The following is a 26,338-nucleotide window of genomic DNA, read 5'->3' as shown; positions in this document are numbered from 1 at the left end:
TACATTTAGGCGGAACTGTGCTGCGGAAAGAAACATCGGTGGAAAGACTTGAGCGCTGCGGCAAGACACGAACCCCACGGCTACTTTGATGTGTGTGAATTAATTGGTGTATTTTATTGGATGAAACTTGAGACAAAATGGTACAAACTGTTTTTTACAGGTACAGGACATATAGACATATGCGCCTTATTGCACGGTATCGGTATCAGCCACGGTATCGGGCGGTGTAAGTAAAACAACGCGAATACATATGTCGAATAAATAAGCTCCCGCGGATACTTTTTGTTTGTGTGTGTGTGAATAAGCGCATACTGTAAAATGTGCCGCATGAAACTGGTAACACGTTTGGATTGATGCATTTGTTAAATTTGTGCGGTTTTGTTTTGCAAGCGCCTCTCCGTCACCGTCGTCCGTTTGCGCTCTGCATGAAAGCTTGCTTATGTGTACGTATATAAAAAGGTGATTTGAGGCTTTAAAATAGCTTCTCAATAACTGCACATCCCTCATCGCAATACGGTGCTAAATATCTGGGTCGTTTAGTTTAGTAAATGGTAACCGGACTGCTCGCGCGGACGCAAATGTGCGTGTACGTGTGTGTTTCCCTACTCGGATTAAGGCTTCTCCCCTGATTATCGCGTGTGTTTGATGAAAAGGTACTGTCTGTTTCCCCCCCCTCCCCAGTTATCGTTAAAGCCCCATACACTCCCTTCCCCTTTTAGCGCGCCCTGCTCACATTCCCCAGAAACTGTCCCAGCACGTTCCCGCGCGGATAGTACGTACAGACGACAATCACCTTGCCGCTGCGCGTTTGACCCATCCCAACGCCCAGCTCCTTCGTGCCCTTCCACACCATCTGCGTGAACTGGCCGCCCTTGATGGCGGCCCGCGGCTCCACCGTGAAGGCGTACTGTTTCACCTCCTCGTACCAGGACCGGCAAACGTCGCGCGCACTGGGCCGCGCGTTCCTGTCCGACGACCACAGGCAGTAGAGATTCTCGCCGTACTTGGAGTTCTGCCGGTAGGTGAACCGGTCGTCCCGGGCCAAAATTTCGGCCCACTGTTGCGCATCGCGAACCAGCTCTTTGTGGAGGCTAAAACAAATCAAAGAAGGTGCAACGTTTTAAACAACACTCTTCAGCAGAACCAAAACAAACCCTAAAGCCACTTACATTAAATCGGCTGCCCCGTGCCGTTTCCGGTACTCGTTGTGATGCTTCAACATGGCCACCGCAAACTCATCGAACTGATCCGGATCATTTTCGTCCACAATGCGCACATGCTTTTCGGGCTTTTCGGTGCCAGGTCGCCGCAAGGAGGAGATTGTCGTCTTTCCTGACGATTCATCAACCGACGTCTGCTTCAGGGCGGACGGTTTGTCAACGATAATCTTCGGAATTTCAAACCCTCCCACTGGTGGAACGTTCTTGGCAAAGCTGCCGATGTAATTTCCCGGTGGATCATAGTTTGCTACTACAAACACTTGACCAGAACTGCAAAAAAAAGAAAAGGTCAATATGCCTCACTCCAATAGCGAAAAGCCAAATCCTTACCGATTGCGTGCCACACCAACGCCCAACTCCCGGCTATCCTTCCACACGACCTGCGTGAAATGGCCCGTCTTCAGCGTCGCCGGTTCCTTCCCGAACACGTGCAGATCGATCTCGCTGTACCAGTTCTCGACCGGCTCTCGTCCACTCACGCACACACTGCTCGCACTGCTTCCCGTACTGGAGGAGCTCCACGAGCAGAAGATGTTCTCCCCGTACGCCGAGTTGCTCCGGTGCACCAGCACACCTCGGGCCGCAATCACCTTGGCCCACTCCTCCGCGTAACGGCACAGTCGCTTGCTCAGCTTCAGCGGCAGCACCCCGTGCCGTGTCCGGTACTCGTTGTGTGCCTTCAGACACTCCCGCTCAAAGTCGGTGTACAGGGAGGGGGTGCTGCCACGGAGCGACGATTGCGATCCGCCACCGCCCGCAGGCCTCAAACTCCCGATCGATGGACTCTTGGAAGGACTCTTGGAGTGGCGTAACAGCGGGCTCGCATTGTTGTTGCCCCGGTCGAGCGACTTTGGCCGAAGCGAACCAACCACAGTCTGCCCGTTGACTCGTTTGCTTTCGCTCGTCGGCGCCTTGCTAGGGGTGGTGCTGTTGTTGTTTCGATCACTTGCCGCGGCACGGCTCTTCTCCAGCTCGGCACTCGTCGTCAGGATCGTGCGCAGCGGCGATATCGAGAGACGGGGCGAACCGACGGACAGTTTGCCGGTCGAAAGCGAGCGTGACATGTCGTTGCCGGTGAGATCAAACTTCTCCCTAAACACAACCGTCCGGTCCGGTTTGTGGCCCTTGTACGTCTGTATTGTTTCCATCGTAATGACCTCACACAGTGGATCCTAAAGAGAAAGAGGGAACAGGGAAAAAAACAAACAAACGTTAGTAGAAGAAAAGCGCAAACTTGTTTCCGTCACGCTACCCATCAGCGAATGGGAAACAGGGATAAGTGAAAATTTATCGTCCCAAATGAAATGCCCATAAAACGGTGGCGACATTTACTGTGCTGCTCATTCAGTTTGATTGTTTGGAGTGAAGCATAAACCCTTCAGTGTCAAAGGAGAGCTTTTGTTCGCCTACTTGGTGGTGGGAACCAATTTTGAAATCTGAAGTTGTGGAACCACAAGAAAGTCGTTAAAAGCTACCAGCTGATACTCAGTAGGCCATGCCAATTTATAAGCTTATTTATTGTTCCCGCAAAAGCAGCACAAATCCTTGTACAATTTCCTTCTACACACATAAAAGTTTCATGAGGCGTTTTATGCATACGACCTTTTCTCCTACAAGAAAATATATAATTCAATAAAAACCCATCAGAACGTATGGTTTTTCTGCGAGGGAGTTCCAATATGGACCATTCATGAGCACATTATTATTATGCCCGCCCAAGACACCACGTTTTGTGTGCAAAAAAAGCATATGTGTGCAAAAGAGTCGCTTCCGTTCATACGTCGTGCCGGCACACACATTCAACCGGAAAAAGGAAATGCCGCAATATTCTTCTATACTAATGCCTCTCCGCCAGGGCACGAAAGAACGAACGAGCCTGGAGAAAGGAGAACAAAATAAACGCTACGCTGCACACGGGCGCTTTTTGCGCCGGATGCGACCCACCGACCCTTCGCTACCGACCTACCTTCTGGCTGCCCTTGTGATTGATGACGCGCTGATCCGTTTTTCTGACCATTACGACCCGCGATAGGGCACCGCAGTCGTGCGACGAGCCGGCCGAGGAGAGCTGCGTTATGTCCTTGATGGGTCGCGTCGGTCTGTTTTGAAGAAAAAGAGGAATTTTGGGAGGCGGGAAACATTATTAAAATCTTTCGCTATTTCCGGTTCACTTGGAACATTGATTAAGCAAACAAAAAAATGAAGGAAGGAAAGGAGAAGAACAGTACAATATTTCACGCATGAAAAATCAAAGAAAGATGATGCTCTCCAACGGATTTACTTGCACAATCCGGGCGTTCGCCACATCTTCTTAAAGTCACTGCAAAACCGCACGATGGATGGATGGAACCCTTCGCCTTTGATTACAATCAAACCTTGGCAAAGCTTTTCAGAATTCAACTCCACACCACGAACCGTGCTGGACGAAGGCACACACTGATCTGAACGGTAGGGAAAAGGCTCAAATCAGTTTTCCCAGCTCAGCGAGTCAGATGCCAGATGGGGGTTTTCCCTCAAGAAGACGTGACACTGTGCCTCATCCGCATGCAGCATAAAAAGGGCCGCGTGAAATCATGTTTACATTCTCAATGAAGTCTAAACCACAGGTTTTGCTGCCATTCGTTGGTGTGTGTATGTGTGTGGGTATGTGTGCAAGAGGGTAAAAAGGATATGGACGTGACGAAGCGCCTCCGTAAATGTATTCCAATGAACGGCAGAATGTCAATGAAGGGATGTTCCCAGGGATGTTTGCGCTTTACATTACATGAAATTGCGATGGATTTCTAACCAACAAACAAGTGTAAAATGTGACTTTTAAAATGTTTGATAATGCTTTGTAAATACAGCCATTAGATCACTTTGGTTCTAGCCATCGCATCATCAAGCGGATCAAACGCTGAAATCGCATAACTCCACTTCTTAGCACATCACGCACAAAACCTCCACACGTTCGAGACATTTAACACCTTCACCATCAGCTTCTTCGTGACCCAGCACCACGAATCACAATTAACTTCTTCCCGTTCGTGTTGCTGTACCAACAACCCCCACCGAAGGCGACCTTTCGTCCCACCCGTTCACGTGTTTCTTCTTCTTCTTCTTAACAAACTTGTCGTTGTGGGCTGAACGTTTACAAATTTACTTACACTAATTAGCAAACAAATGCTCTCATCGCGATGTAAAGCTTCCTCCAGCACCGAAAGCACACGCACGAAACGGTGCTGCTGCTGCTGCTGCTGTGGATGTTCACCAGACACACAAGCAGCCACACCGGCCACACATACGGACCTGTGTCTTGTCTGGCGGCGGTCGCCGTTTTCTCACCCAACTGACGATTCAATCTTTTCGAACGGAAAGGTGCTGTTCGGTCCTATACCCAAACGCTATGGCTATCGCGGCAAGGGCAAACCGACCGTGGGGAAGTTTGGAAAAGGGCTTCGTTAATATTTATCGATCGATACATTCCACCACAGCCCCGTTGCGTTGCGAGTAGAACGTGCTTGTATTGGCGGCTGAGCTGCCACCCCGTTTTAGGTGAAAGAGATAAGAGAGAACTATAGAAACCAAACGCGTTGACAAAGGCTGGCAAGATGCACTTCGGCCGCCAGCAACAACCCTCCCCCCACCCCTTTACCAGCGATAATTAATCTCATAATTGTAACAGCACCATAATTAATACATCATACATTGAGGTTAAATATTCATACGCAACTGTATACTAACACCGTGCGCAACGCACTCGCGCGACGACGATGCCCTTTTACGCGACAGTGCGCGAGTGCAATGGTATCGCTTTCGCACTCACCGATACCGCTCGGCCTACCTCGATCGGCTCGGGCTCGGCCAACATGGTGCGAAATCGGTTGATCGGTTGTTTACTTTAGGAAATGTCCACCAGTGCAAATCATATGCACATGTTAATCGATTGCACGTTTTGCACCACCGGGCGCGTGTGTGTGTGTGAGAAAGAAGGGCGCGCTGCATCGATGGACGGGTTTCCAAAGGGTTTCTGGGGGCATATCTGGTTCGCAAGAGTGAAGGGGGAGACGGTGCACACTGGAGACAGCATGCACCAATTGGTTGCGAGGCGATATTGGATCGCGATTGAATTCGATTACCGTGTGTGAATGTCAGCTGTCCGGCAGGGCACACAGTAGATTAGCAGAAGTAAGTGGCCACTCCAAACATGGCATCCGATACACACATAGGTCGTAAGAGAGGAAGCTAACGTGTATCACTTGTCTGGGTCTATGCTTCCGTCGCTGCTGATATGGCTTCCTTCCGACAATCCACACACACACACACCACACCACGGAGATGATATAATCCGACAAGCAGTCGGACACACTTCATTTAACACCTATAAAACAAGACGTGCAAGCACGATAAGCACCCAGACAGTGAGGTCAACAGTCGTTGAAGAAAGCAGAAGGGTGCCAGAGTCTGTTGATTAGAGAATCAAGTTCATTAGTCTCCCCCAGCATGACACACTCGTTGTTTGCCTTTCTCAAAGTTCCGGCTGCGTCAAGGATGACGTTCAATTTCGATGCTTTAGACCGAAAATTGAAGTACCTTTTTTGGTACAATTAAATTCTTATCAATCGAAGATAAGCATTGCTTCGTGTGTTTGCACCGCCCTTGGAACCTGCATTCTCCATTTAAAGCTGAGGACCAAGCTAAGAGTGTTCTTATCGTGCTGAAAAAGCAGCACAACTCACCGATAAGATAAAGCGTACCAAACATTACTCTCAGTTGCCGAAATACATACAACTACTGCCAATAAAATGCTCCCATATTGTGGATTCAGCTTCTACCAAGTTCCGTGGAACGTAATTAAAATTAACAAAACCAAACATAACGTCATCTTGCACTTGCACCTCCCCACACATACGCAAAAACAGAGCTAGCGCGGCGCAAAAACCCCAAGTTTTAATTGCGGTTCTTTTCACCTTTTCAACCCCATTAGTGGCACACGTTGCACCCCGTCACCGTTGTCCCAGGCCGTGCATGTTGAACAGAAATAACAATCGTAATCTAAAACGCTGCTTCTAACTGTGTTTTGAGTTATGTTTTTGTTTTGTTTTGTTTGGTGATGTGTGGCGGCGTCCTCCCAATGCACTCACAATGTCACCCTCACAGAATGCATCAAAAGGGGCAATGGTGGAAATTGAAAATGCAAATATGCATCACCGGAAGCCACAGGGCCTGGTGTATCGTATTGTTCAACTTTAAACCACGTTTTACATACGATGTTTATCTGAGCCCAAACTTCTCCATTCCGAACATATTACCATTTTCCAGGTAATTCTCACTCCATGCTCCACCGTGCCTGTGCTTACTGTGATGAGGAATAGGGGCCGAGCGAGCAGCCAGTTTTAACAACCTTTCCATGACAACAACCCGCATGCATTCGTGATGATGGACGGCACGGTAACATGGTACACACTGCACCCTTCATCTAGGTTGGTGGTCTACGAATGTCAAGGTCACACTTTGTACTTTGCCATTACCGCAAGGCACAGTGCAAGGTAGAGTGATGAGTGGGAGGGGGGGGAAGGGGTCGTGAAAATGCTACTACGAGCGGTAAGATTTTCCCACCGTTAGCGTAGCGTGAGAGAGTACACGAAACATTTCCGCACCAAATGGACAGGCTGGGCTGGGAAACACAAAATCAAGACGTCAAAAACTACAAGCTGGCAGTCTCACCCGCATCGCAACCCCCTCAAAGTGACCACTTTTTAGCACTTCCCATTAAATAAACAGAAATCAAACCAAGCTGCTATGAATCGCTTCGCTTTTTAACGACTCGAGCCAAACGATTGCACACGGAAAGCTTGTCAATTGATATTTGGGGCCCACATTATTACCGCGATAGGGTAATAATAAAGGACACACTGCCAATGACAAAACAGCATGGCCTACTGTAACGAAAGATACACAAACAAACAAACAACATCCTTACCCCCAAACGGAGCCTGACAGGCACATCCGACGTTTGCTGCCGTCCGTCGTGCGGGAGCTCCCGCACTGTCTGTCAACACAAACAAAGTAACCGATGACAATGTTGGCGAAATACCGGCCCACATTCCTCCATTATTTTTGTGTTTCTTTTGGCTCTTTTTTGGGGAGAGGGGGGGTGGGGGAAGTAATGAATTGCTCGTTTCCTTCGTGAGCCTTCGAGCGACCCGCGTCTGTTAGCGTTCTTTGCACACTTTATCACGTTCCAACCACCATCAACCATACCATGGCGATGATGTCGTTTGCAGTACAGACGATTTTCTTGCAACTGTTTTTGCTGTTTATTTTGGTTTCATGTCATTTTCTGACGATCGTCTCGTTCTCGTTCACAACGAAGCGCAACGAACGATTGAAACAGCTTTTGATAAATGAGCTTTCCTGGTCACGGCACCACGGTCGGCTGTGCTGACGTTATCAATCGACTGTATCGGACGTAACAAAACGTTCGGCGTCGCTTTATAAAGATTGATGTAATGAAGAGGTTTATTAATTGACCTCCCCCCTCGCCACTCCAAGCTGTCATGATTCAATAATGTCCGTGAAAGCGATAAATTCCGTCCACAACCGTCCACCGTGGAAAACGGCGCAACTCGTGGCGCATCCGAATTAACACCATTGACGAAAGGTGGCAAACTTTACTTTCCCATCCGACACACGGAAACAGTTCGCACATTAGCGAATCTTTCCCACCCCCCGGCAGTAGGGTTCTTCGCTCGAAATTTATGTCTCAATTGTTGCAAAAAATCCGTGCACTAAAACCAATTAGCTTGTTTTCTCGTGCACTTTAAAAGCCAAAAAACAGTGCAGCCAAATACCTCATCTTTATGGGTCGCTCTGAAGAGATCAATCTAAATATTGCCATTTGACAAACATTGACGCTCGGTCTATTATACTGCAGCAGCAGCCCCAAACTCAATGCCATTTGTTGCGATCATTCCAGCATTATCTGCACCCCCGTGGGATCGTCCGAAACCTTCAGCCAACTATCATCCCGTGGTCTATTATTTTGTGCATAACGAGCGGAAATGAAAAATCTTTTCCCCTCAACAACAACAACAAAAACCTCCCCAATTGACCCCCACCATCCCTTTACAATGGCCACGTCGTCGTTCGATTGACTAATAATGGCGACTAAATAATAATAATAGCTTCCCTCCCTTCCCCCAACGACTAGTTTTTTTTTCCCATCGCGCGTAATTGCACCTCTCCGGCAATGGATGAATTATTGTACGCCACCAAGTGCGCAGCTTCCTCCCCTTACGCTTGAATGGCAGCATGGTTTTGCGCAGCTCACCCCAATCCCACCTCCCGAACTGCAAACCCGCACTAATTGTGATGTGATAAATTGCTCATCTGCTACCGCCCCTTTTACCAGATGACGCGTACGCAGCAGGACAGTATGGCGCGCATGATGCATTTACGCGACCGATCGTAACCGATCATCTGCTGCTGCATGTGGTTGCCACCGTAAATCGTGATAGTGATCAGGGAGACGGAGGGGTTTGCGCCAGAATAATAGAACGCACTGTCTGTCTGAATAGGGGTTTTCAGCGATGTGCCCTCGCGGACGTCTCTCGCTCCACAATGTCGCCCGATCGTATCGACAAGCACGAAACTGGGCCATTGTGCTAACCGGGCGGAGGGGTTTCATTTTCATTACTCCGTTCCAAAAACGGCGCTAGATCAACATGACGATGATGATGACACGCGCGTAAATGATCGTTCTCGTTTCGCTTCCTGACTGTTAAAACTATATTTTTACAATGTGGCTGTGTTTGCCAAAACAAGTTCCAGATGCTTTTGCTCATTCCCCCCACAAAAAAACGTCCATGTTTATGGTCCACGCGCTCCCCTACAATTGTAATCTTTTATGCCCTTGGACATCCAAAATTTGTCCCAAAATTGTAATTCTGCTGCCTCCCCCTCGGACAGGGTCTGTTTACGTCCGCTGCCACGTTTACTGCAGTGTTCTCGTAACGTTTGCAGATAATTTTGAGCTTATAGCTCCCCACCCAGTGCTCCGAGGGGTGTGCGTGTGTGTATTTGTCTTCACTTATTTATCCAGCTGGAATCGTTAGAGGGGAGTAAAGACACTAGGTGGCAGTGTTTCACACATTTCTATTCCTGTGCAGGCAAGTAGCGGATAAGTAAGTTATCATCATCGCGAACACCTTCTACATTTCACACAACTTCTCCGGGTTGGGTTGCGTCCGTTTTGCCGTATATTTACCTGCATCTGGATGCCATTTTTAAGCAGCACACCTCCATCCTGCCCGGAAGGCAATTTCCGCCCGTATCCGTAAACGCAGCACAACACACACGATCTGTTCCTCGCCACTAACACCGTTCTTTGTTTACGATAGTCACCGTTTTCACTAAAATTTGTACTTCCACTGCCACTCGGTTCTTCCTATCCATATGGTCTTGTTTGTGTGTGTGGGGGGAGAAACAACGATGAGATGCATTTGTCTGGGCAAACGGTCACGATTTCTTTCACAACTCACGGCACAGGAAGGGAAGGGAATGTACGATACCGAACGATCGTCCCTAAACTTGCCATTCCGAGCACGTGTTTTTAACAACCTGTTTTGCGGCATTCGCAAAGGCCCCCTATTCCCCCCACTTACAGGTGAGTTACGGGAGGAGCCCGTACTTCAAGTCAACCCCATTGTATGGTGGCTTGGTACAGAGCTGACGCAGCTGAAATCACACGGCCGACACCAACTCGAGGGCTCGAGAGATCGATTGCATTGATCACGATGATCGCCGATTGTGGTGCGATAAGCGATGCGGTCGCGTATACCACCATTAAGCGCACCACAAACCCACCCCATCGTAGGGGGAGGGGTGCGAATCCCCAGGGCGACGACTTCGAGACGCCATCGTCAAGCCACAACAACAACGCTTGAACGTCTGTTTAAACAAAACGCTGCACTGTTGCACAAACAGTTTGCAAGGGAATGTCCCAAGACTTCTTGCAGCGTAATCTTGAAATTGTAACGCTTCCACAGCGCTCAGCCGTTTTTTTTTTGGGGGAGATTAAACAAAAGCGACATTCGACTCGACCAATGCTCATGCTCGGACGTCCAAACCAATTTGTCGCTTGCAAAGGATGTGTGGGTTGACTCGGTAAGTAGCTCGGAGAGCGTGACACTGCTTCCCTCCTGAAGTGGCGAAGGCGAGGTTAAGCATTAAAATTTCACGAACCATAAAATGAAACAGAAACAGTGGCGAGATGAACTTCCAATTCGTCGCTCAACCCCTCCCTCAGCGACCGATGCGATCAATTAACCGGCAAACGCGCAAACGGCAAAGCTTCGGAGCCTTCCAGAGCATAAATCAGCAAGCACTCGCCAGCCAACCCACCCAACCCAACCTCAACCGAAGAGTGATTCCGGTTACATTCCGGCTGTTGACACCAGAAGGCAGAAGGCAGAAGAAGTGTCACGGCGCTGCGCTGCGCACTGTTTTTATGTTCTCAAATATTAACATATTTATTATCATCTGCTGATCATCCACTCTTGGCAGGCGGCGGTGTTAATTCCCCGGTGGAATGGAGAGACTTTACGGTTCGACAGCGAGTGTGTGTGGCCATTTCTTTAAAGCAGCCATGCAAATAACTTCTCTGTTTTCTAACATCTTCCGCACACTGTGTCTGTGTGTGTGTGTGTGTGTGTGTGTGTGTGTGTGTGTGTGTGTGTGTGTATGTGTGTGTTTGTTCAATTCAATCTCTACTGCAAATATTGGTTCGCATGCAGATAGACAGCCCTCGACCGCCATCATCTCGATGCCGAGGCACTACTGTGTCCGAGGAACCTGTGGCACAGGTTACACTCGCCCTCGTCATGATGTTTGTTCTCATCTCGGCGGCGTATCTTTTTGCGTGTGTGTGTGTGTATGTGATTGCGCACGATAAGAGAACCTCCACCGGATGAATCATTTCGATGTTTTAATAATCTAGTACCTTCGTTCAATGGCTGCTCTGTCGCTCAGTTTTCAAAAGGCACTCTGTAAACAACAATCACAACTAGGTCAAATCGAAGGAAGCGCGGGTTCCTCATAAGCCGGTTGTTCTATTCAAAGCGTTGTAATGAGAATTTTCCAGCCATTCAAAACAAGCGCAAGCAATGTAAGGAAAGTTTGCACTTTCCGCTGGAGAGTGAATTTGACGTCATCCATAGCCAGTGTGGCGCGTCCGATTTCGCTTGATTTCAACGTCCCATCAGTTCATGAAATATTCAAACTTTGAAGAATGCACACAGCGCCATGACGTGATGACGTACGGAAGCAGCAGGAACTTTTCAACTTCCAGCGTTTGAGTGGAACGTTTCATATTCATCCAACCAGCAGCACCGGCGATGGATATGATGGAAACCCAATTTTGGGCCACTCTTCCGTTCGTTAGCTTCGTTCCGGTTGCCTCTACAAGACAGGAAGCGCGCGCCCACACACACACAGTCACTCACTGCCGGTAATTTCACTTTTCTGTAGGCTTTTCTTAACTCCAGCAGCAGACAACGTGCTCTCTTACACACACACTCTCTCTCACGTACAGGACATGCCCGCAGGATGATGTGGAATAAAATTAAAGCGAAGGAAAATGCGCTGAAGATACCATCGTTTCGCCCTGTTGGCAAACCGCCATCTTTGGCCGTACCTTCGCTTCCGTCGCCAAGGCAACCGTACGAAAACCTACAAGATGACGTGGAAGCAGAGTTTCAACGGCTCCGAACGTCTGTCTTGTCTCCCTCCTTCTATTTTGGCTGCGTTTGTACACAGCAATTGCTGAGAAGGATTTCCGAAGGGTGATTTAGCACATCGTCCCGGCGTCCCCGGGAGACAGAGGGAACGAACCGGCAAAAAAAGGAAGACGACGAACGACAATCTCGAGGGTTTCAATTTTGGAGGCTAAGCGGGAATTGCGCTTCCTGCTGGAGGTTTGGTATTATTGATTGGGAAGGTTTTTTTTTGCCGGTGCCGTGAGCCTCATTCCACACCGAACAAGGGAAGCAAAAATTGTCCAAATGACTTTTCCGGCTTCTGTTCTGTTGCGGCGAGACAGTTGTTGGGAAGAGGGGGACTTTTTTGCTCCCTCCCAAAATTTCCAACTCCACGCTTCAAAATAGATTTCCAATAAATCAACCACAAGCGTTTTGCGTGGGCCGATTAGCAGCCAACTCTTACCCCAAAAAGCCAATCTGCTCCAGTACTCCTCCTATACATTCAACCTCCCGATTGCAATGTGACAACCAAATTAATCAAACGGCAAACGTGGTTCTATTTCGCACGCCACGGAGTCGTTTATAAATATGTGGAGTCTCCCGAGTGCCGCACATTACTTCCGGGAAAGTGTTCATCGCAAATCGTCACCCCAAAATAGGCCTCCTAGCATGGGCAGACGATCCAAGTATGCGATGCGTACGCGCGTACACACGCTCGCACACACACATTCCGAGCAGCAGGTTATTATTAACACCTGGACTGGACCTGGCCTGCTGAGTGGAGCGGCAGTATGTCGCGTGTCCAAAATCAAAGCCAACCACAGCACAACAGGTTACGGGCGCTGTGGGAGGTTGAGATGGTTGAGGGTGAGGCCACCCTGGGTAAAGAGGGAGAAACACCCAAACCCAAACAGTTTTGAATTCGGACGCGAAACGAATTAAAAATTCATTCAGACTGAAATGAATGTGCAGAGACCGAAAGGCAACGAAATCATTGTGCTTCACAGTTTATCGCAAACACACAATAGTTTGTTCCCTGCCTCCATACACCCTTCCCCTTTTGCTCGATCAAAAACACAATGAATCGTAAAATGGCCTCAGAAAACAAAACTAAAACTCATCTCATCCTTCTCCCGCAGTTCCAATCTGTCAATTATTTATGTTATATTTGTCCGACTGCGGCCTGTCCACAAACGCCGTTTGTGTGACATTTTCATGACTTTCATCTGCCGAACCTTCGGCGTGCGCTAATGTATGCGAAGGTTTTGCATACAGAAAGACAGAACGAGAGAGAGAGAGAGGGACGAGAATTAAAGGGTCGTTATAGTCAATGTTTTGGGGTGCTACTGCTGGCTGTTGGTTGTTGGTGGCCGTTTCCCGTATTTGTGCTGCAAAGGTAATGAGCCGATTGACCTTGCGACGATGCGACCGTGGCTACAACACAGCGGTCGGGCTAAATCCGACTACTAATGGGGGAAAGAACGTCCTCCCGCTGACCGGAAGCAAATCAATCGATCGTTTGACCAGCCACAATTTCCCGCGCCACACACTTTCCCTGGCGCGTAAGTAAGCGATCGATTACTCCCCGCCTGGTCGGTTCATATTTCATAAGCCGCTCGCTTCTCGCCTTCGTCAACTAACGACGCCTTCGGAAAAGGTCAAGAAGGCCCCCAAGCAAAATGGGAGCAGAACTGCAGAAGTTTGCAGAAACTTCTTGTCTTGGTTGGGGTTATTACGGCACCGTTCCAGCCCTCCGGCGATTCGAGAATTCCTTCACCATCCCAAAGTTGATGTATAAACAAACACTATTCCACCGCTGTCTTAACACACGCTAGAAAGGAAACACACTTCCTCGCACAGGGGGGAGGTCTAATTTCTCGCCACATGATACACATGAGTGTTCTAACGCAACCTCCTCCCTATCTCCATTCTAACTTCCGCCTTTCAGCCGCCAACGAACGATTGCCAGACAAATGCATCCACACGAATCGCGAATCGTTCCTTTCCTTACTTAACGACATGCCCCGTTTGGCTAAAATGTTTCTATCACAACAACACAGCACGTGTTTGTGTGCGTGTTTTTTTTTCGAAAATTGTTTCACTTCTTTTCACTTTCTACCCCATCCTACGATAGAACGATGATTCACTTCGATAATTTAGAGGCAGCCACCACCATCACCACCAATGTTTGGCCACGTTCAAATTCGCAACAAATCCATTATTTACACGCACTGCCTTCGACTGCAAGCATCGTCGGATGGACGCAAAACAACGCCAAATGCCGCTGTACCTGACTCCCAGGCTTCGGCTTTGGGGTGAAAATGTCGGAGGAACACACACACACACATACACCTACGCAAAGCACGCTAACGCGAAAAGCGGTCCACGCGCGCCTACGGTGGAAAATTTACTTTTTCCCTAAACACCCTAACCACAGGACGCCGCAATTGCTGCAACGAAACCGAAAACACCGAGCGCTCGACGAGAACTGATGAGAACGGTTTGAGCATGCATGGCCGGCACTCCAGCTCCCGGCGCTGGAGCTGCGGAATACACTGTAGGGCGCGCCATGCGCAAACGCGTTTTGTGAGGCGAAAATTATACCATTCTCTTCCAGCCTCATTGGTCTACCGGCTTCATTGAAAGGCTCCCGACTAAGGGTATATTACTATAAATAGTTACGTTTATTAAATATTAAAACATCTTTTTCATGTTCTTATTTGACGCAACAGTCGTTGTTGGATTACCGCAAGGCCAGACGAGGTGAAATATACAGCGAACTATGAACTATTTGACAGGTGAAATATCGATCAGATAACGCATCACAGCAACCAGCTGATGTGCAATTTAAACAAATAACGCAACTAAATCCATTGAAAAACTTCAATATCAAGTATTTCATTAATTTTCAGTCAATAGTTCATCATTTCTTTCCATTTGTAAATGTTATAATCTTAAGAAGATAATCTTTTTAAGTGATTCTCGAAAGCAGATGTTGTATCCACCCCATCCCTTTAGCTTTACCTGTCAAATAGTTCATTTTGCTGTATATTTCACCTCGTCTGGCCTCACGGTTAGACTTGCCAAAGACACTAATACACTTTATATAATATGTGGCTTGTTGGTGTACTCATAGTAGGATAGACAATCCTTAAGAGGGCTCGGTCCGTATGAAGTTTGAATGCATGGCCAGTGTGTTCTTAAAGCGTGCGAGTTAACGACTGTACTACGGGACTGACCTAAAGAACACTGCACCCTTCATTCCTCCCATTTAACTAAATAATAATGTTTGACATGATACAAGCTTTCCTAAAGGTTTGTTGTTTAATCCCCAAACGGTGACATGCAGGCGATCCTACAAATGTTATTTGCACTAATTACAAAAATACTGTTATAACTGTAATCTCATATAAGCTGATAAAAACTTATCACCAGATTCAGATTATTTTATCAGCATTACATCATTAGATGAACCCACCCTCATATTTACAGCTGTTGTTGAACGCCACACTGTATACCGAGTACAACGCGATACGCGCGTGAGCTCCAGCGCACACACTCACCGGCTCCCCCAGCGACACTCACAGCGGCTTCATATCGGCTCTCTTGGGCGCTCAACTCTCTCTCTCGCTCCGGCCGGCGACTAAGATCAAGGTTACGCATAGCACGCCGATAACGCATCCCGGGAGCAGCAACAGCAGCAGCAGCAGCAGGCGGCGGTTTGTTTTCAATTTGCCGCCTTTTTTGCCGCACAACCGTCCGTTTGTTTAGAGATAAAAAAGGCTGGATAAATTACCTTCCCCTGCCGGTGTTGTTACTGGTTTACATCAAACAAATGCGCAGAGTTATGCTTCAGTTCTCCCGCTTTCCCGCCCCGCGGTAGCACGTGATGTGCAGCGAACAGGGGGCGAAACCTCAAAGCGGACGCTTGGTGCCGCGTAAAACATTCGATGCATCGGACTTTGTTTATCATTTGATTCGAACGAATCAGTTGTTTCCTCCCCCCGGCATCCAAAATCCCTCTACAAAGGTACAATAGTGCAATATCGATTTTCTGTATGCTGCATGCATGCTGCTCGATGAAATGCCCTTCCGCAGTTAAACGTCCTTAAGGCAGGGAGCAGGCAGCAAACCATTGCACCTCATCCTTTATTTATATTGAATATGAATGAACAGCACCATCACACCAACACAAATACAGACACACACAAAGAAAGACACACACTGTTCCCTTCCATCAGGGTTTTACAAACTCATTGTAGTACACGCGCCCACTTTACGCATCCGCATTGATGCTGCCATCTCCCTTCGACGCACGTGACCGGCGGTCCAGTGTATCCGCAAACCTTGCGCATCCTTCGTGTCATTCCCAAACCAACATCGAGCGTTTTGTGCAAAGGGTGCCAAAAACCTGTCAAACGCGGCCTGTTGTTTATTGGCTGCGGAATCCCGGACACGGTGGCGCTGTGGCGTTTTCCCGGGCACCCATTTGTTACAGCTTTATGCCTTCCCAAGGGGGAGCAAAAAAGGCAGGCAAGCGAAAAAATACACACACAAAAAAGGACAGATAGTCTTTGGTTGGTGGTTTTTGTTATGCTTCGAAGACAGGTCATTGTTCGAAGCTGCATAAATTGCGCGGATTGAACCGGTGCCAAAAGGAAAGGTGCATATGAAAAGGTTCGATCGAACCGTGTCTCTGCATCGTTGCACCACTCGTGTGTGTGTGTGTGTGTTTGTGTTAGGAAAGCGACAAAACCAAACGCCTCTCAACTGCTGAATTTGCATAACGAATGTGTGTGCAAAGAAAAGTATTTATTTCGCTCCCTGTTTTTCATATAAAAGGGATGAGCATAAGCATTTAGGGCAGCAACAACGGTCCCGAACAACGTCGCCAAATCAGCGTTTATTGCATTTGTTGCACCATACGTTGCAACGGTTCCATTTATCTGTATAATCAGCAATACTTTTTTCGATTGCGATTAATAAACTCTTTCACTTAATTTACACGGTCATAGACAATTGCACAATAAAATGTATATTCGACACATATCACTTACCAAATCAAGCCGGCAAAAACACACACTTAAAGCGCACTCTCTCCAAAACTCAACCCTCCATTACCTTGCAAACACTTTGGCAAACACACACAATTAATAAGCGAGCTCGATGGTTCGATTTTCCACCGTTCAAGCAAACACTCTCCAGCCTGAACCACTTGAAGCGAGCATCAGATTCCGATATGCTGATGCGACTCGTGATTAACAAACGATTAGCTCGGCTGGCCTCTTGAGACTGGTTGGTCTGTGGCCCAGCGATAGAGCAGCAAAACTGTTTGGAATGTTTTGATCTTGAATGTAACAGCGTCTTTAAGTGGCCAACCACCGCCCCAAGCCAAACAATCCAGCACAGTCATCCACCCATCCTCTTTTGATATCGATCGATCGATCCAAGGGGACGGAATCGTTCGGTCACGTGCGACCATGGCAGTGGTGTTCGATTGTTGTCCGATCCGATTCAATCCACCCAAAGCGAGAAAGGTCAGTGTACGACTCCCGGAAAGTGTGCGTGATTCGTGTGACCACCACCCGATTGCATGCGTGCGTGACTGGCGTCGTGCGTTCCAATGCACAATTTCCGGGAAAAAGTGATAATTACGTTTCCGATGCACCGAATGCACCGGGAAGATAATTACCCGACGCGCTGTCGTGTTTATTTACATAAGCGATAAGAAACGATCGGCCTTTGTTTGCTACAACCAATGGGACATTCTCTCATTCTCGCAAACACGTTAAACGACTCGTCCTTCTGCAGCCAATTGTTACACCCATCGCTTTAACCTATCGAAAAGGCAGTAAAATGTGGTTATAAAGTGTGTGGAACCGACCCGAGCAATCTACGGAATCGTAAACAGATGACCAAAAGTTGCCAACTCTGCTACTGGGCGGTGGGCGGTTCTAGTCCCCGGTAGACCTTTCCCTTTCATGATACTTTACAATTTCATAAACTTATCTTTTGCGCCTCTCTTGACAGATATACGGCCCGTGCACACCCACCAACGTGTGGCAACAACCATGTACGAACCATCGGATGCCATTCAATTTTGGCCACTGCCCGGCTCTCCCCACACGGAAAGCAATCTAGTAACCCGAACTACACACAACAGAAAACAGAGGGAAGTACACACATGGTCAGGGTCATGATCATCGCAATATATGGGACCATGGGAACCGGGGCAAATTAAATCCACGAACGGAACATCCACTCACAAAATATGGCGCACCAACTGTCCATCCGTCTATGCAGTGTTGTCGATCATGCGGTAATATTTACATAATTCAAATAAACAATTTCTACGTCAATACATTTTATACAATCGATTGCTCTCTAATCTAATCTCTCCTATAATGACCTGTAATGTAAACTAAACAATGAGACACAACTCACCCGCTTTTATTAGTTTGCACCATTTCTTTCGACCCTTTCGAGATGTGATGCCCCTTGGGCAGGAGAACTGACACTTTGCAAGCAAGAATGAGCAAGAACTTTCCACTGAAGAAGGCACAGGGAGCGAAATGCGCACTATGCCAATTGATGCAACGGAGGAAACTAAACTGAGCACTTGGTCAGTGGAGCCAATTGAAAAATCGGGTCACTATCAGTGAGTCACTATTGCAATCTCGTGTCGCATGGTGTTGGTGTAAAAACGCACACGCACGCATACAATGCAATTTATCATTACTTCCTGCCCAAGGCAGTTGGCAGTGGTCACTTGGATCGGAGTGTTTGCAAAAAAACCGCAGATAGTTCGGGTGTAGCTTATGTGCCGCAAATAGTGATAGTGACACAATTCTAGAAAGAGAGAGAGAGAGAGAGAGAGAGAGAGAGAGAGAGAGAAAGAGTAAGTGTAGCGGTCATTATCCATCCAGCGCGTTTACTGTGATGATCGTTAATATATTGTTGCCTTTTGCACAGTTGAAAGCATTTTTCAATTAATTGCAATTGCAGCCAACACGAGCCAACGAGTGCAGCAATTGTTGATTGGTTTTTAATTTATCGTCACTGTCAAACGTGTAACCTTCGCTTGCAGCAAGCCAAATGGGGTCAAAGGTTAAAGAAGTAGCAAAGAAATGAAAGAGCGTTCAGTTTTATCATCAAAACAGATTCCTGGAAACCGTTTAATTTATTGGTGCAACAAGGGTGTGGGATTTCCTTTAAACAACGGATTAGCTGTAATGATAGCAGTATGATAAATGTCTTCAAAATTGATACAAAGTAACTGATTCGATATAGATATTATAAGCGCCAAAGATTTCGCAGAATTGTTTATGCAATTTACACTTGAATTTAATGAACCCAACACACTTTTATCTGTCTACAGAACAGTATCAGTGCACTATATAAAGAAGCAGTATCCTCATATCGCAGCACCCAAAGTCTAGTCGCAAGCAGTTCCAACAATGAGGTAGGTATCGACGAGACTCAGCTCAACGCAACATTCCCATTTAACTAACTTCTCCCGTCCCGGTGCAGTTTCACCACGTTCCAAACCGAAGTTCTTGAGCGTCACAATGTGTATCGAGCGAGACATTCGGCACAGCCATTAGTGCTTGACGCGGCCATATGCCAGTATGCTCAGCAGTGGGCAAACGTAAGTAGTATACACCCTCTGTACATACTTCTCCGTTTATCTATCTCAACCTGATTCCTGACCTGTGTTCTAGTACCTGGCAAGCAGAAATGTTATGCAGCATCGCACCAACAACAAGTACGGCGAGAACCTGTACGCATGTTTCGGCAAAACCAATATCACTGCCCAGGAGCCAGTTGACTCGTGGTACAACGAGATCAGTTACTACAGATTTGGCGCTGCTCAGCCGTCAAACTTCATGCAGGTTGGCCACTTCACGCAGGTGGTATGGAAGAAGTCGCGCAGACTGGGCGTTGGCGTTGCTGTGCAGGGAAAGAATGTGTACGTCGTCTGCAATTACGATCCTCCGGGCAACTTTGGCAACGAGTATCCGGCCAATGTAACCCGTTCGTGAGGCGCAGGCGGAAGCAGATGTTCGATGGGAAATAAAAGCCAGTTATTCAGTCTGCCAAGCTAAAAATCAGTGTCCATGATTCATCCCTAATCTGTAGGACCCATCAAACAATGCCCATACGACTCTATCTCTATTTCCCCTCTTTCACCTGTTGATCGGCCCAGTGATAACAGGTCGCTTGTTGATAAGAAAGCCGGAAACGATATCACAATTTATATGGTTCAGATACTCCCAGGCTAAGTCCTGCCTTTATGATACCGGTGCCCCTGAAGCGCGAGGTCTCGGTACATGCATATAAACACGGGTTCTTTTGATAACTGGCCATGTACTCTACATCAGTTGTGCAAGCCGACTCATCGTCAGTATTCTAACAGTATGAAGTAAGTAGGAGATATTCTTGCAAGATTGTCAAAGTTTGTATAATGTCTCCCGTCTAGTTTCACACAGTTCCAGCTCGAAGTGCTTAACCGCCACAACGAACTAAGGGCACAGCATTCCGCAGAGCCGTTGCAGTTAAATAAGAATCTCTGCGAATTTGCACAACAATGGGCAAATGTAAGTACAACAAACTTTCCCTACTTAAAATTCAACCGGTAATAGACTCCTGTGTACCTGTAATTGGCAGAAACTAGCCACAGAAAACAAACTGCAGCATCGTTCGTCGAATAAGTATGGTGAAAATCTGTACGCTTGCTTCGGACGAGCCAACATAGAAGGAAAGGATGCCGTTGACTCGTGGTACAGTGAAGTGAAGAATTACACGTTCGGGGCAGCCGATCCGGGAAGCAATTTCCCCAACGTGGGCCATTTCACACAGGTCGTGTGGAAGGGCTCCGTGCAACTGGGAGTTGGCATTGCTGCCAAAGGTACGAGTGTGTTTGTGGTGTGTAACTACGACCCGCCCGGGAATGTGTACGGCCAATACGCGCAACATGTGTCATCACGGTGAAGTGTACAAGTAAATAGGAAGTACAAAAGTACGATATTCAACTGCTACAATACAACTGAACTTGCAATATCACCTGTTTGTATGACGCTTTCTTCCACGTCGAATTTCTTTATTTGCTGTCAGGGTTCGGTTTCACTTTTGCCGTACGATCGCCACTAGAAGCTGCCGTTCGAAAGGTGATGCAGTATTTGTCGAGAAAGGCGATCAGATCCTGTGGAAAGAGAGAACCACATACGCTTGTTAGGAAAATACCTCTAAATCAGTCATAAATCAATCTTACATTTGTTTCGTAGCGTAAACCACCATCCTTCAGTATCCCGTAAATGTCATCTAGATTGATCGGTTCATATCGTAGTATCTGCCGCTGTAAGACCTCACTTTCCGACACTAGATTGAAGAACGATATATGGAGAGGCACAGCACACCAGGCAATCTGAAAGTAGGGACAACAAGGGAGCGTGGTTAAAACGTGCGTAGAATCGTTGCCACTCAGCTAATGCTTACCTTTTTCCGTGGTTTCGAGGGAAGAAAATAGTCCGTGGTGTTGGTATCCAGTTGGAAGGCGCATTTACGCGGTCGTTTCAGAACAGTTGAACTGCCTGCAGGTGCAATTGGCTTACATTTCTTTCTGACACCTTGCGAGGCGGTTGGAATACTTTCCAGCTCGCCTAGTTGTGAGTTTGCGTCCTCTTTCCTTTCTTCTATCACCACGTATGGATGCATCGTTTCGAACAAATAATTCAAGACTCGAACGGCTTTGTGTCGTTGCAGCGACTTTAAGCCGTATTTGAACAGTTCCCGTTCGATTTCGGGCGTTGACATACTCTCATATTCTGGCGGCTGCTGACTAACATTCACCGTACTAATAACATACTCTACCGGGCCCACGTCTATCACAGCCTTTTTCAAGTCGCTGAATTTGCTTTCGAATCTGTCTCCGCCGCATGGTTGTTGTTGCTGTTCGAGAGCCGCCTTTTCTTTTGGAGTTGAAGATGACTGAAGGACCGCTTCCGAAGGAGTTCGTCTCAAGGGCGAAGCAACCCTCGGGGAATCAAACTGAGTGCAGGACTTGACTCTGCTCAATGCTTTGGCTGATGGCATTCGTACTTCGGGGACACTGTGATCAACCCGAGGGCACTGTGATGCGATCATTTCGGCTTCTATTTCATGATCGTCAAAGTTGGGTTCCTCGTAGTTGTTCAGATAGTTCTCTAGCTCATCAGATATTTCAGGTACGTGATTTCTGATGACCGATACATCCTGCTGTATTACGGGATTTGTTCCACTCTGAGGTTCTTTTTCGTCAGTATCATCATCAATTTCAATGGGTAAATGCTGGCTTCCATCATCAAACTCTTTGCCGTTGGAAATTGAACAGATACTTGATGTGGACTTGGAGGCTTCAAGCGTTCCATTTTGCTGCGATTTTAGCGGAGGTAAGTTGAACTCTTTCACCAGATTGCCTAAATAAGCGAATGTATTTTCGGCACCAATCACTTCCCCCACGATAGGTTCACTGTCGTTTTCGGTTGAAGAAATGGTCAAAACTTCTGGCTCCATTTCCAAACAGGGCGGCCGGTCAGAATTCAAAGACAAGTGACTTTCCCTACTTTCACATTGTTCAGTGGGCCCAGGAACAGTATATGCAACCGTCATATCTGGATCTTCCTCTGGATCAGATCCTCCTGCTTCTTCATCTTCCGGTTGCGTTTCACGTACCCGTGACGGCTCTCCACGGATAGAGTAATTCACCTCATCGTCGGAAATGTACAGTACATCGTCCTGCGTATTGTTCTGTTGGCTACATTGTGTCTCAACTACACTTTCCATGTCTAATTCTTCCAGATTTGGTGTCGGATTTCCATTGCTCGGAGCACTATCTAACAGATCTACTGTTTCCACCGAGCTCACCTCGCTTAGGCGTGCTTTTATAGCAAGTCGAGTGAACGATAGATCCTTTTCCGCCAAGAATCTCGGCTCCTTTGCGGGCGGGCTTATGTTTTTATCCACTGTTATGCTTACAGAACTAGTATCTTCCCTTTTCTGCTCACTTTCATGGCAATCGCCTTCCCGGTCGAGTGTATTGCACTTTCCATCGTCCTGTCGCACCACCGCGTTGGGCACTTGGTCTACCGGTCCAATGTCACCGTTTGCTGAAACCGTTCCCACTGCTGTTCGCGAGGCTGCAGAAATCTTCTCTAGACAGTAGAACAAAAGGGAAAATTTTATTGTACATTAATTGATCTTCGCAAACAAAGGAGAAAACAAAAAAGCACTTCATTCATTCACTCAAACGCCATTACCTTCTTCACTCGAATACGCTTCGAAGCTGACCATCGGGTTCGGGTCCGTATCTTCGAATATGTTTTCCGAGCTTTGATGAAAGACCGGTTGTGGACATTCGGACATTTCCGGTGCAGTGACAAACTTATCTTCCTCCTCTTCCGAATTATCCTCCAAAACGATGACCTCTTCCTGCTCTGTCACACTACGGTCTGCAACACACGATGTGGAAGCAACATTTTCCATGGCCTGCTCATTACTGTTGCATTCAGGGGTTTCTATACAATTTTCTTCTACAACTTCCACATTGTCGGAGGCTGAAGCTTCCTCAAAAGTACGTGATTCTTCATGATCATCGAGAGCTTTTCCCGGTTCGTTTAGTGATCCTCGAGATTGCTCCTCTTGTTGTTCATTGTTTGCTTCATTTTCACATTCAGCTTTATCTGTAGACTCTTCCAAAGCTAATCGATTCTCTTTGTGTTCCGACAAATTGGTATCGATCTCAGAATCATCAAACAAATCGGGAGAGCTCATGCGAGCACTGCTTTCTCCTACCGCATCGGCGTCTCCGGTCAAACCTTCATTCCCTCGTTCCACATCCACAGCTTCCGCAAGCCCTGCCGATCCATCAAGTTCTCGTTCCGGTGTACACTCACGGCCCGGAATTTTGCTCCAATCCTTTAGCATACACCCCACCGGAGCAGGATTCGCCTCCAATAGCTCCGGTACATAGTACATTTCCATTAGCTGCTCGCTCGGAAGCTCGGTCTGGGCGATCCAAAATAAACTGGTCAAGCATGACTCCAAATCCAGCGGAGTAGCTAGTTCCACAGCGTTTTGCATCATTTCCAAGGGGAATAGTTTCTTCGCCTGCCCATCGATGAAGGCTGCAAGCTCTTCCCTGCTCCTGGGCTGCAGATTGGTCGCTCGTTTATGCTTGATCTTTTTCACGTTCTTAGTCACACTGCCACTGCCGAAGATCACGTTCAAATCGTAGTCAGTGTAACTGTTTTTGCACCGAAACCCGAACTGCTCCAAAGTCGTGCGAATGCTCACGATACGCCGCTCTTCGGACGTTCCCGATGAGCTTGCCATTTGAGCTTCCTCGCCGTCAAATGCTGCACTCGTCGTTGCTGGATGGTTGCTACACTCCTGATCAGCCAGCGATCGTGACATAGCTAGCGCTATTTGTAACTGCTCCGGATCGATTTGCTCAGCAGCGCTGTGTTCCTTGAGCAGCTCTTGCAGTACCTCATGGTCGTTTTTGTACTTTTTAAACACCTTCCTTATGTCGGCCTGATTCTTGGGCCTCCTCGGAGCCTTGGCCGGCTTCTTGGCGACGGCTCGTTGTACTTTCGTTTTCTTCGGCTGCAATTTCGGTGATCCAACTTTTGCCTCTTCAAAATCATCATCTCCTTCCGCTTTCTGGCTTGGCTGTGAGGCCAAGAAGTTACTAATCAAGGCATTTCCTTCGACCGTTTTCTTTCGCAGCTTCGGCAGCTTGGGACCATCGTTCGGGCACGCTTCGGGCGGGTTTTGTGTTCTTCTGCGTGAGCTTTGCTCCGACCTCACTTCATTCTCCTCTCCCGATTCTTCAGAGTGTATCACTATGAACGTGTCCTCTTCGGCACATGCATCCAACCCTGGCTTGGCAAAATATTTCGAAGTTTTACCATTCGCCGTACTATCCGCGCTGAAAAGAAGCAGAAGATGGAAGGGAAAACAACGGTTAAACTCCTTGGTAACCTTTACTTTATTGACTAGCTACAAACTACAGATACAGATGGTCCTTGCCGACTACCCGAAATTCTCTAAAACAGAACATTACCAAACATTTGCCTCAGCAGGAACCGCCACCGGTGCCGGCTCGCCCGGTTCGATCGGCTTGCCAAGCCTTAGCTTTGCGAACCGTAACCGTTTGCTCATCTCTACTTCTTCGTCTGATCGTCCTTCTCCTCCTCGAGCAGCTTCCGTATCGTGTCGCCTCGCTTTGGTGCGACCAAGCTAAACCGCATCAGATTCCGGCGGTCCACCTCCTCCTCAGTCTTCTCGAAAAAGTCCCGCCTCAGGCGCTCCTTCAGACCATCACCGCCAACGTAGCTCACGACAGTGCTGTGCGGAAAGAAAGAACAACAACCATCAACAATAACTAATGATTCCCCAAAATCAACGCCCCATGCGTCGTGTATATCGATTTCCGTCTGATATCAAAGTTCTACTTACTAATAGGTGGCAAAGATTGCGGTGCCGGCCGCTATCACCGCCCAAGCGAACTGGTTTCGTGTCTTGTATATCACGGTACCCTTCGTACGGCGAGGTTTCCAGCGAGTCGTATCAACACCACCCATTCCACCTGTCCCGCGTAGGAAAATACACCTTTTCCGAGGGAGGGATAAATCGGTAAAAACACACAGTAATATTCCTAATAACAAACACAATCGCTTGCGAAACACATATCCCTGCGCCCTGTATTTGGCGGATTTCACGCAACAGACGTGCACCGCGATGATTTTGACGTTTGACAGCTAATTGAAAACAAACGATTCCCGCACAACATGGCGAGGGTTTTTGACGTTATTGCTGCTTCTCGCTCATTTTCACTACCCGTCTTTTACTTGCCTACAGTTCTCGTTTCGAAGTGAGCCTTTGTGCTCCCCCCCCCCCCCTCCCACTTCACTTCAAACGACCACCTTTGTCCATATTCCTTTCGTTTTGTTGGTGACAATTTACGAGGTGTGTTGGTGTTCGCTCGTTATGTAATTCCATCTCTTTCGCGCCACATGGACGTATAGAAAATGTAAACAAACTTGGTTGATGTACATGTTCAGTGCAAAAATCAACTACAGTACCCTAAGCGTCAAGATCACCAACGGATGAAGACAATGCATAAAATACCACCACCGGATCAGCTGATGCGACAGCAAGTGAGACAGCAGAACGAATGTAAAAGATCGATGTAAAATGAAACAAACAAATGTAAGAGTCCATGGGGTCAATGAGGGTGTGGTGTAGTGTATTTACTGTTTTGGCCATTTAATTTGGTCCACCAACACAATCGCACACCAGTGCGAGCTTTTTGACAGGCGGCCTTCTTGAACTCTCAAA

The 26,338-nt window shown here is 47.5% G+C and overlaps 5 protein-coding genes across 18 annotated transcripts; 2 read left to right on the top strand and 3 right to left on the bottom strand.

Annotated features, from left to right (window-relative positions):
* Positions 1 to 84: 84 nt before the first annotated feature.
* Positions 85 to 18,534, bottom strand: LOC120948192 (uncharacterized). Of its 10 annotated transcripts, none has more exons than XM_049606702.1 (6): positions 14,250 to 14,459; positions 9,469 to 9,661; positions 3,187 to 3,319; positions 1,551 to 2,392; positions 1,170 to 1,490; positions 85 to 1,091 (listed from the first exon to the last, which is right to left on the bottom strand). In XM_049606702.1, the coding sequence occupies exons 2-6, from the start codon at positions 9,504 to 9,506 to the stop codon at positions 716 to 718; spliced, it is 1,710 nt and encodes a 569-aa protein (XP_049462659.1). In that variant the 5' UTR covers positions 9,507 to 9,661; positions 14,250 to 14,459; the 3' UTR covers positions 85 to 715. The 10 variants fall into 10 exon arrangements, with proteins under 10 accessions (XP_049462659.1, XP_040220221.2, XP_040220220.2 ...); XM_040364287.2 differs by having other exon boundaries at positions 14,304 to 14,459; XM_040364286.2 differs by having other exon boundaries at positions 14,310 to 14,459.
* LOC120948202 (Golgi-associated plant pathogenesis-related protein 1-like) lies at positions 17,260 to 20,041 on the top strand. 5 transcript variants are annotated; one of them, XM_049606706.1, is made up of 5 exons: positions 17,260 to 17,496; positions 17,990 to 18,278; positions 19,338 to 19,421; positions 19,490 to 19,607; positions 19,681 to 20,041. In XM_049606706.1, the coding sequence occupies exons 3-5, from the start codon at positions 19,417 to 19,419 to the stop codon at positions 19,999 to 20,001; spliced, it is 444 nt and encodes a 147-aa protein (XP_049462663.1). In that variant the 5' UTR covers positions 17,260 to 17,496; positions 17,990 to 18,278; positions 19,338 to 19,416; the 3' UTR covers positions 20,002 to 20,041. The 5 variants fall into 5 exon arrangements, with proteins under 5 accessions (XP_049462663.1, XP_040220237.2, XP_049462662.1 ...); XM_040364303.2 differs by having other exon boundaries at positions 17,260 to 17,923; XM_049606705.1 differs by lacking the exons at positions 17,260 to 17,496; positions 17,990 to 18,278 and adding an exon at positions 18,687 to 18,857.
* A 204-nt stretch (positions 20,042 to 20,245) lies between these two features.
* On the top strand, positions 20,246 to 21,022 carry LOC120948198 (Golgi-associated plant pathogenesis-related protein 1-like). The gene is made up of 3 exons (XM_040364300.2): positions 20,246 to 20,381; positions 20,439 to 20,556; positions 20,627 to 21,022. Exons 1-3 carry the CDS (start codon positions 20,290 to 20,292, stop codon positions 20,948 to 20,950), a joined length of 534 nt encoding a protein of 177 aa, XP_040220234.2. The 5' UTR covers positions 20,246 to 20,289; the 3' UTR covers positions 20,951 to 21,022.
* On the bottom strand, positions 20,980 to 25,165 carry LOC120948190 (structure-specific endonuclease subunit SLX4). Its single transcript, XM_040364283.2, has 5 exons — positions 25,062 to 25,165; positions 23,254 to 24,926; positions 21,455 to 23,148; positions 21,231 to 21,383; positions 20,980 to 21,161 (listed from the first exon to the last, which is right to left on the bottom strand). The coding sequence occupies exons 1-5, from the start codon at positions 25,157 to 25,159 to the stop codon at positions 21,060 to 21,062; spliced, it is 3,720 nt and encodes a 1,239-aa protein (XP_040220217.2). The 5' UTR covers positions 25,160 to 25,165; the 3' UTR covers positions 20,980 to 21,059.
* On the bottom strand, positions 24,963 to 25,764 carry LOC120948203 (uncharacterized). Its single transcript, XM_040364311.2, has 2 exons — positions 25,457 to 25,764; positions 24,963 to 25,345 (listed from the first exon to the last, which is right to left on the bottom strand). Exons 1-2 carry the CDS (start codon positions 25,579 to 25,581, stop codon positions 25,162 to 25,164), a joined length of 309 nt encoding a protein of 102 aa, XP_040220245.1. The 5' UTR covers positions 25,582 to 25,764; the 3' UTR covers positions 24,963 to 25,161.
* Positions 25,765 to 26,338: the final 574 nt, after the last annotated feature.

Source organism: Anopheles coluzzii, chromosome 2 (genome assembly GCF_943734685.1).
Source record: "Anopheles coluzzii chromosome 2, AcolN3, whole genome shotgun sequence".
NCBI lineage: Eukaryota > Metazoa > Arthropoda > Insecta > Diptera > Culicidae > Anopheles > Anopheles coluzzii.
The sequence above is the reverse complement of the archived record's forward strand: the minus strand, read 5'-3'. Positions and strand labels throughout refer to the sequence as shown.

Excerpts from the sequence above, each read along its gene's own strand:
- LOC120948192 (XM_049606702.1), bottom strand. The coding sequence starts at position 9,506 with ATGGAGGTGTGCTGCTTAAAAATGGCATCCAGATGCAG. Across the intron at positions 3,320-9,468 it reads AAAATGGCATCCAGATGCAG|ACCGACGCGACCCATCAAGG; the intron begins GTAAATATACGG and ends TCTTCAAAACAG. Across the intron at positions 2,393-3,186 it reads ATCACAAGGGCAGCCAGAAG|GATCCACTGTGTGAGGTCAT; the intron begins GTAGGTCGGTAG and ends CTTTCTCTTTAG.
- LOC120948202 (XM_049606706.1), top strand. Across the intron at positions 19,608-19,680 it reads ATGCTCAGCAGTGGGCAAAC|TACCTGGCAAGCAGAAATGT; the intron begins GTAAGTAGTATA and ends CCTGTGTTCTAG.
- LOC120948198 (XM_040364300.2), top strand. The coding sequence starts at position 20,290 with ATGCATATAAACACGGGTTCTTTTGATAACTGGCCATGTACTCTACAT. Across the intron at positions 20,382-20,438 it reads CAGTATTCTAACAGTATGAA|TTTCACACAGTTCCAGCTCG; the intron begins GTAAGTAGGAGA and ends TCTCCCGTCTAG. Across the intron at positions 20,557-20,626 it reads TTGCACAACAATGGGCAAAT|AAACTAGCCACAGAAAACAA; the intron begins GTAAGTACAACA and ends TGTAATTGGCAG.
- LOC120948190 (XM_040364283.2), bottom strand. The coding sequence starts at position 25,159 with ATGAGCAAACGGTTACGGTTCGCAAAGCTAAGGCTTGGCAAGCCGATC. Across the intron at positions 23,149-23,253 it reads AGCGTATTCGAGTGAAGAAG|AGAAGATTTCTGCAGCCTCG; the intron begins GTAATGGCGTTT and ends TCTACTGTCTAG. Across the intron at positions 21,384-21,454 it reads CCTCGAAACCACGGAAAAAG|ATTGCCTGGTGTGCTGTGCC; the intron begins GTAAGCATTAGC and ends CCCTACTTTCAG.
- LOC120948203 (XM_040364311.2), bottom strand. The coding sequence starts at position 25,581 with ATGGGTGGTGTTGATACGACTCGCTGGAAACCTCGCCGTACGAAGGGT. Across the intron at positions 25,346-25,456 it reads GCAATCTTTGCCACCTATTA|CACTGTCGTGAGCTACGTTG; the intron begins GTAAGTAGAACT and ends CTTTCCGCACAG.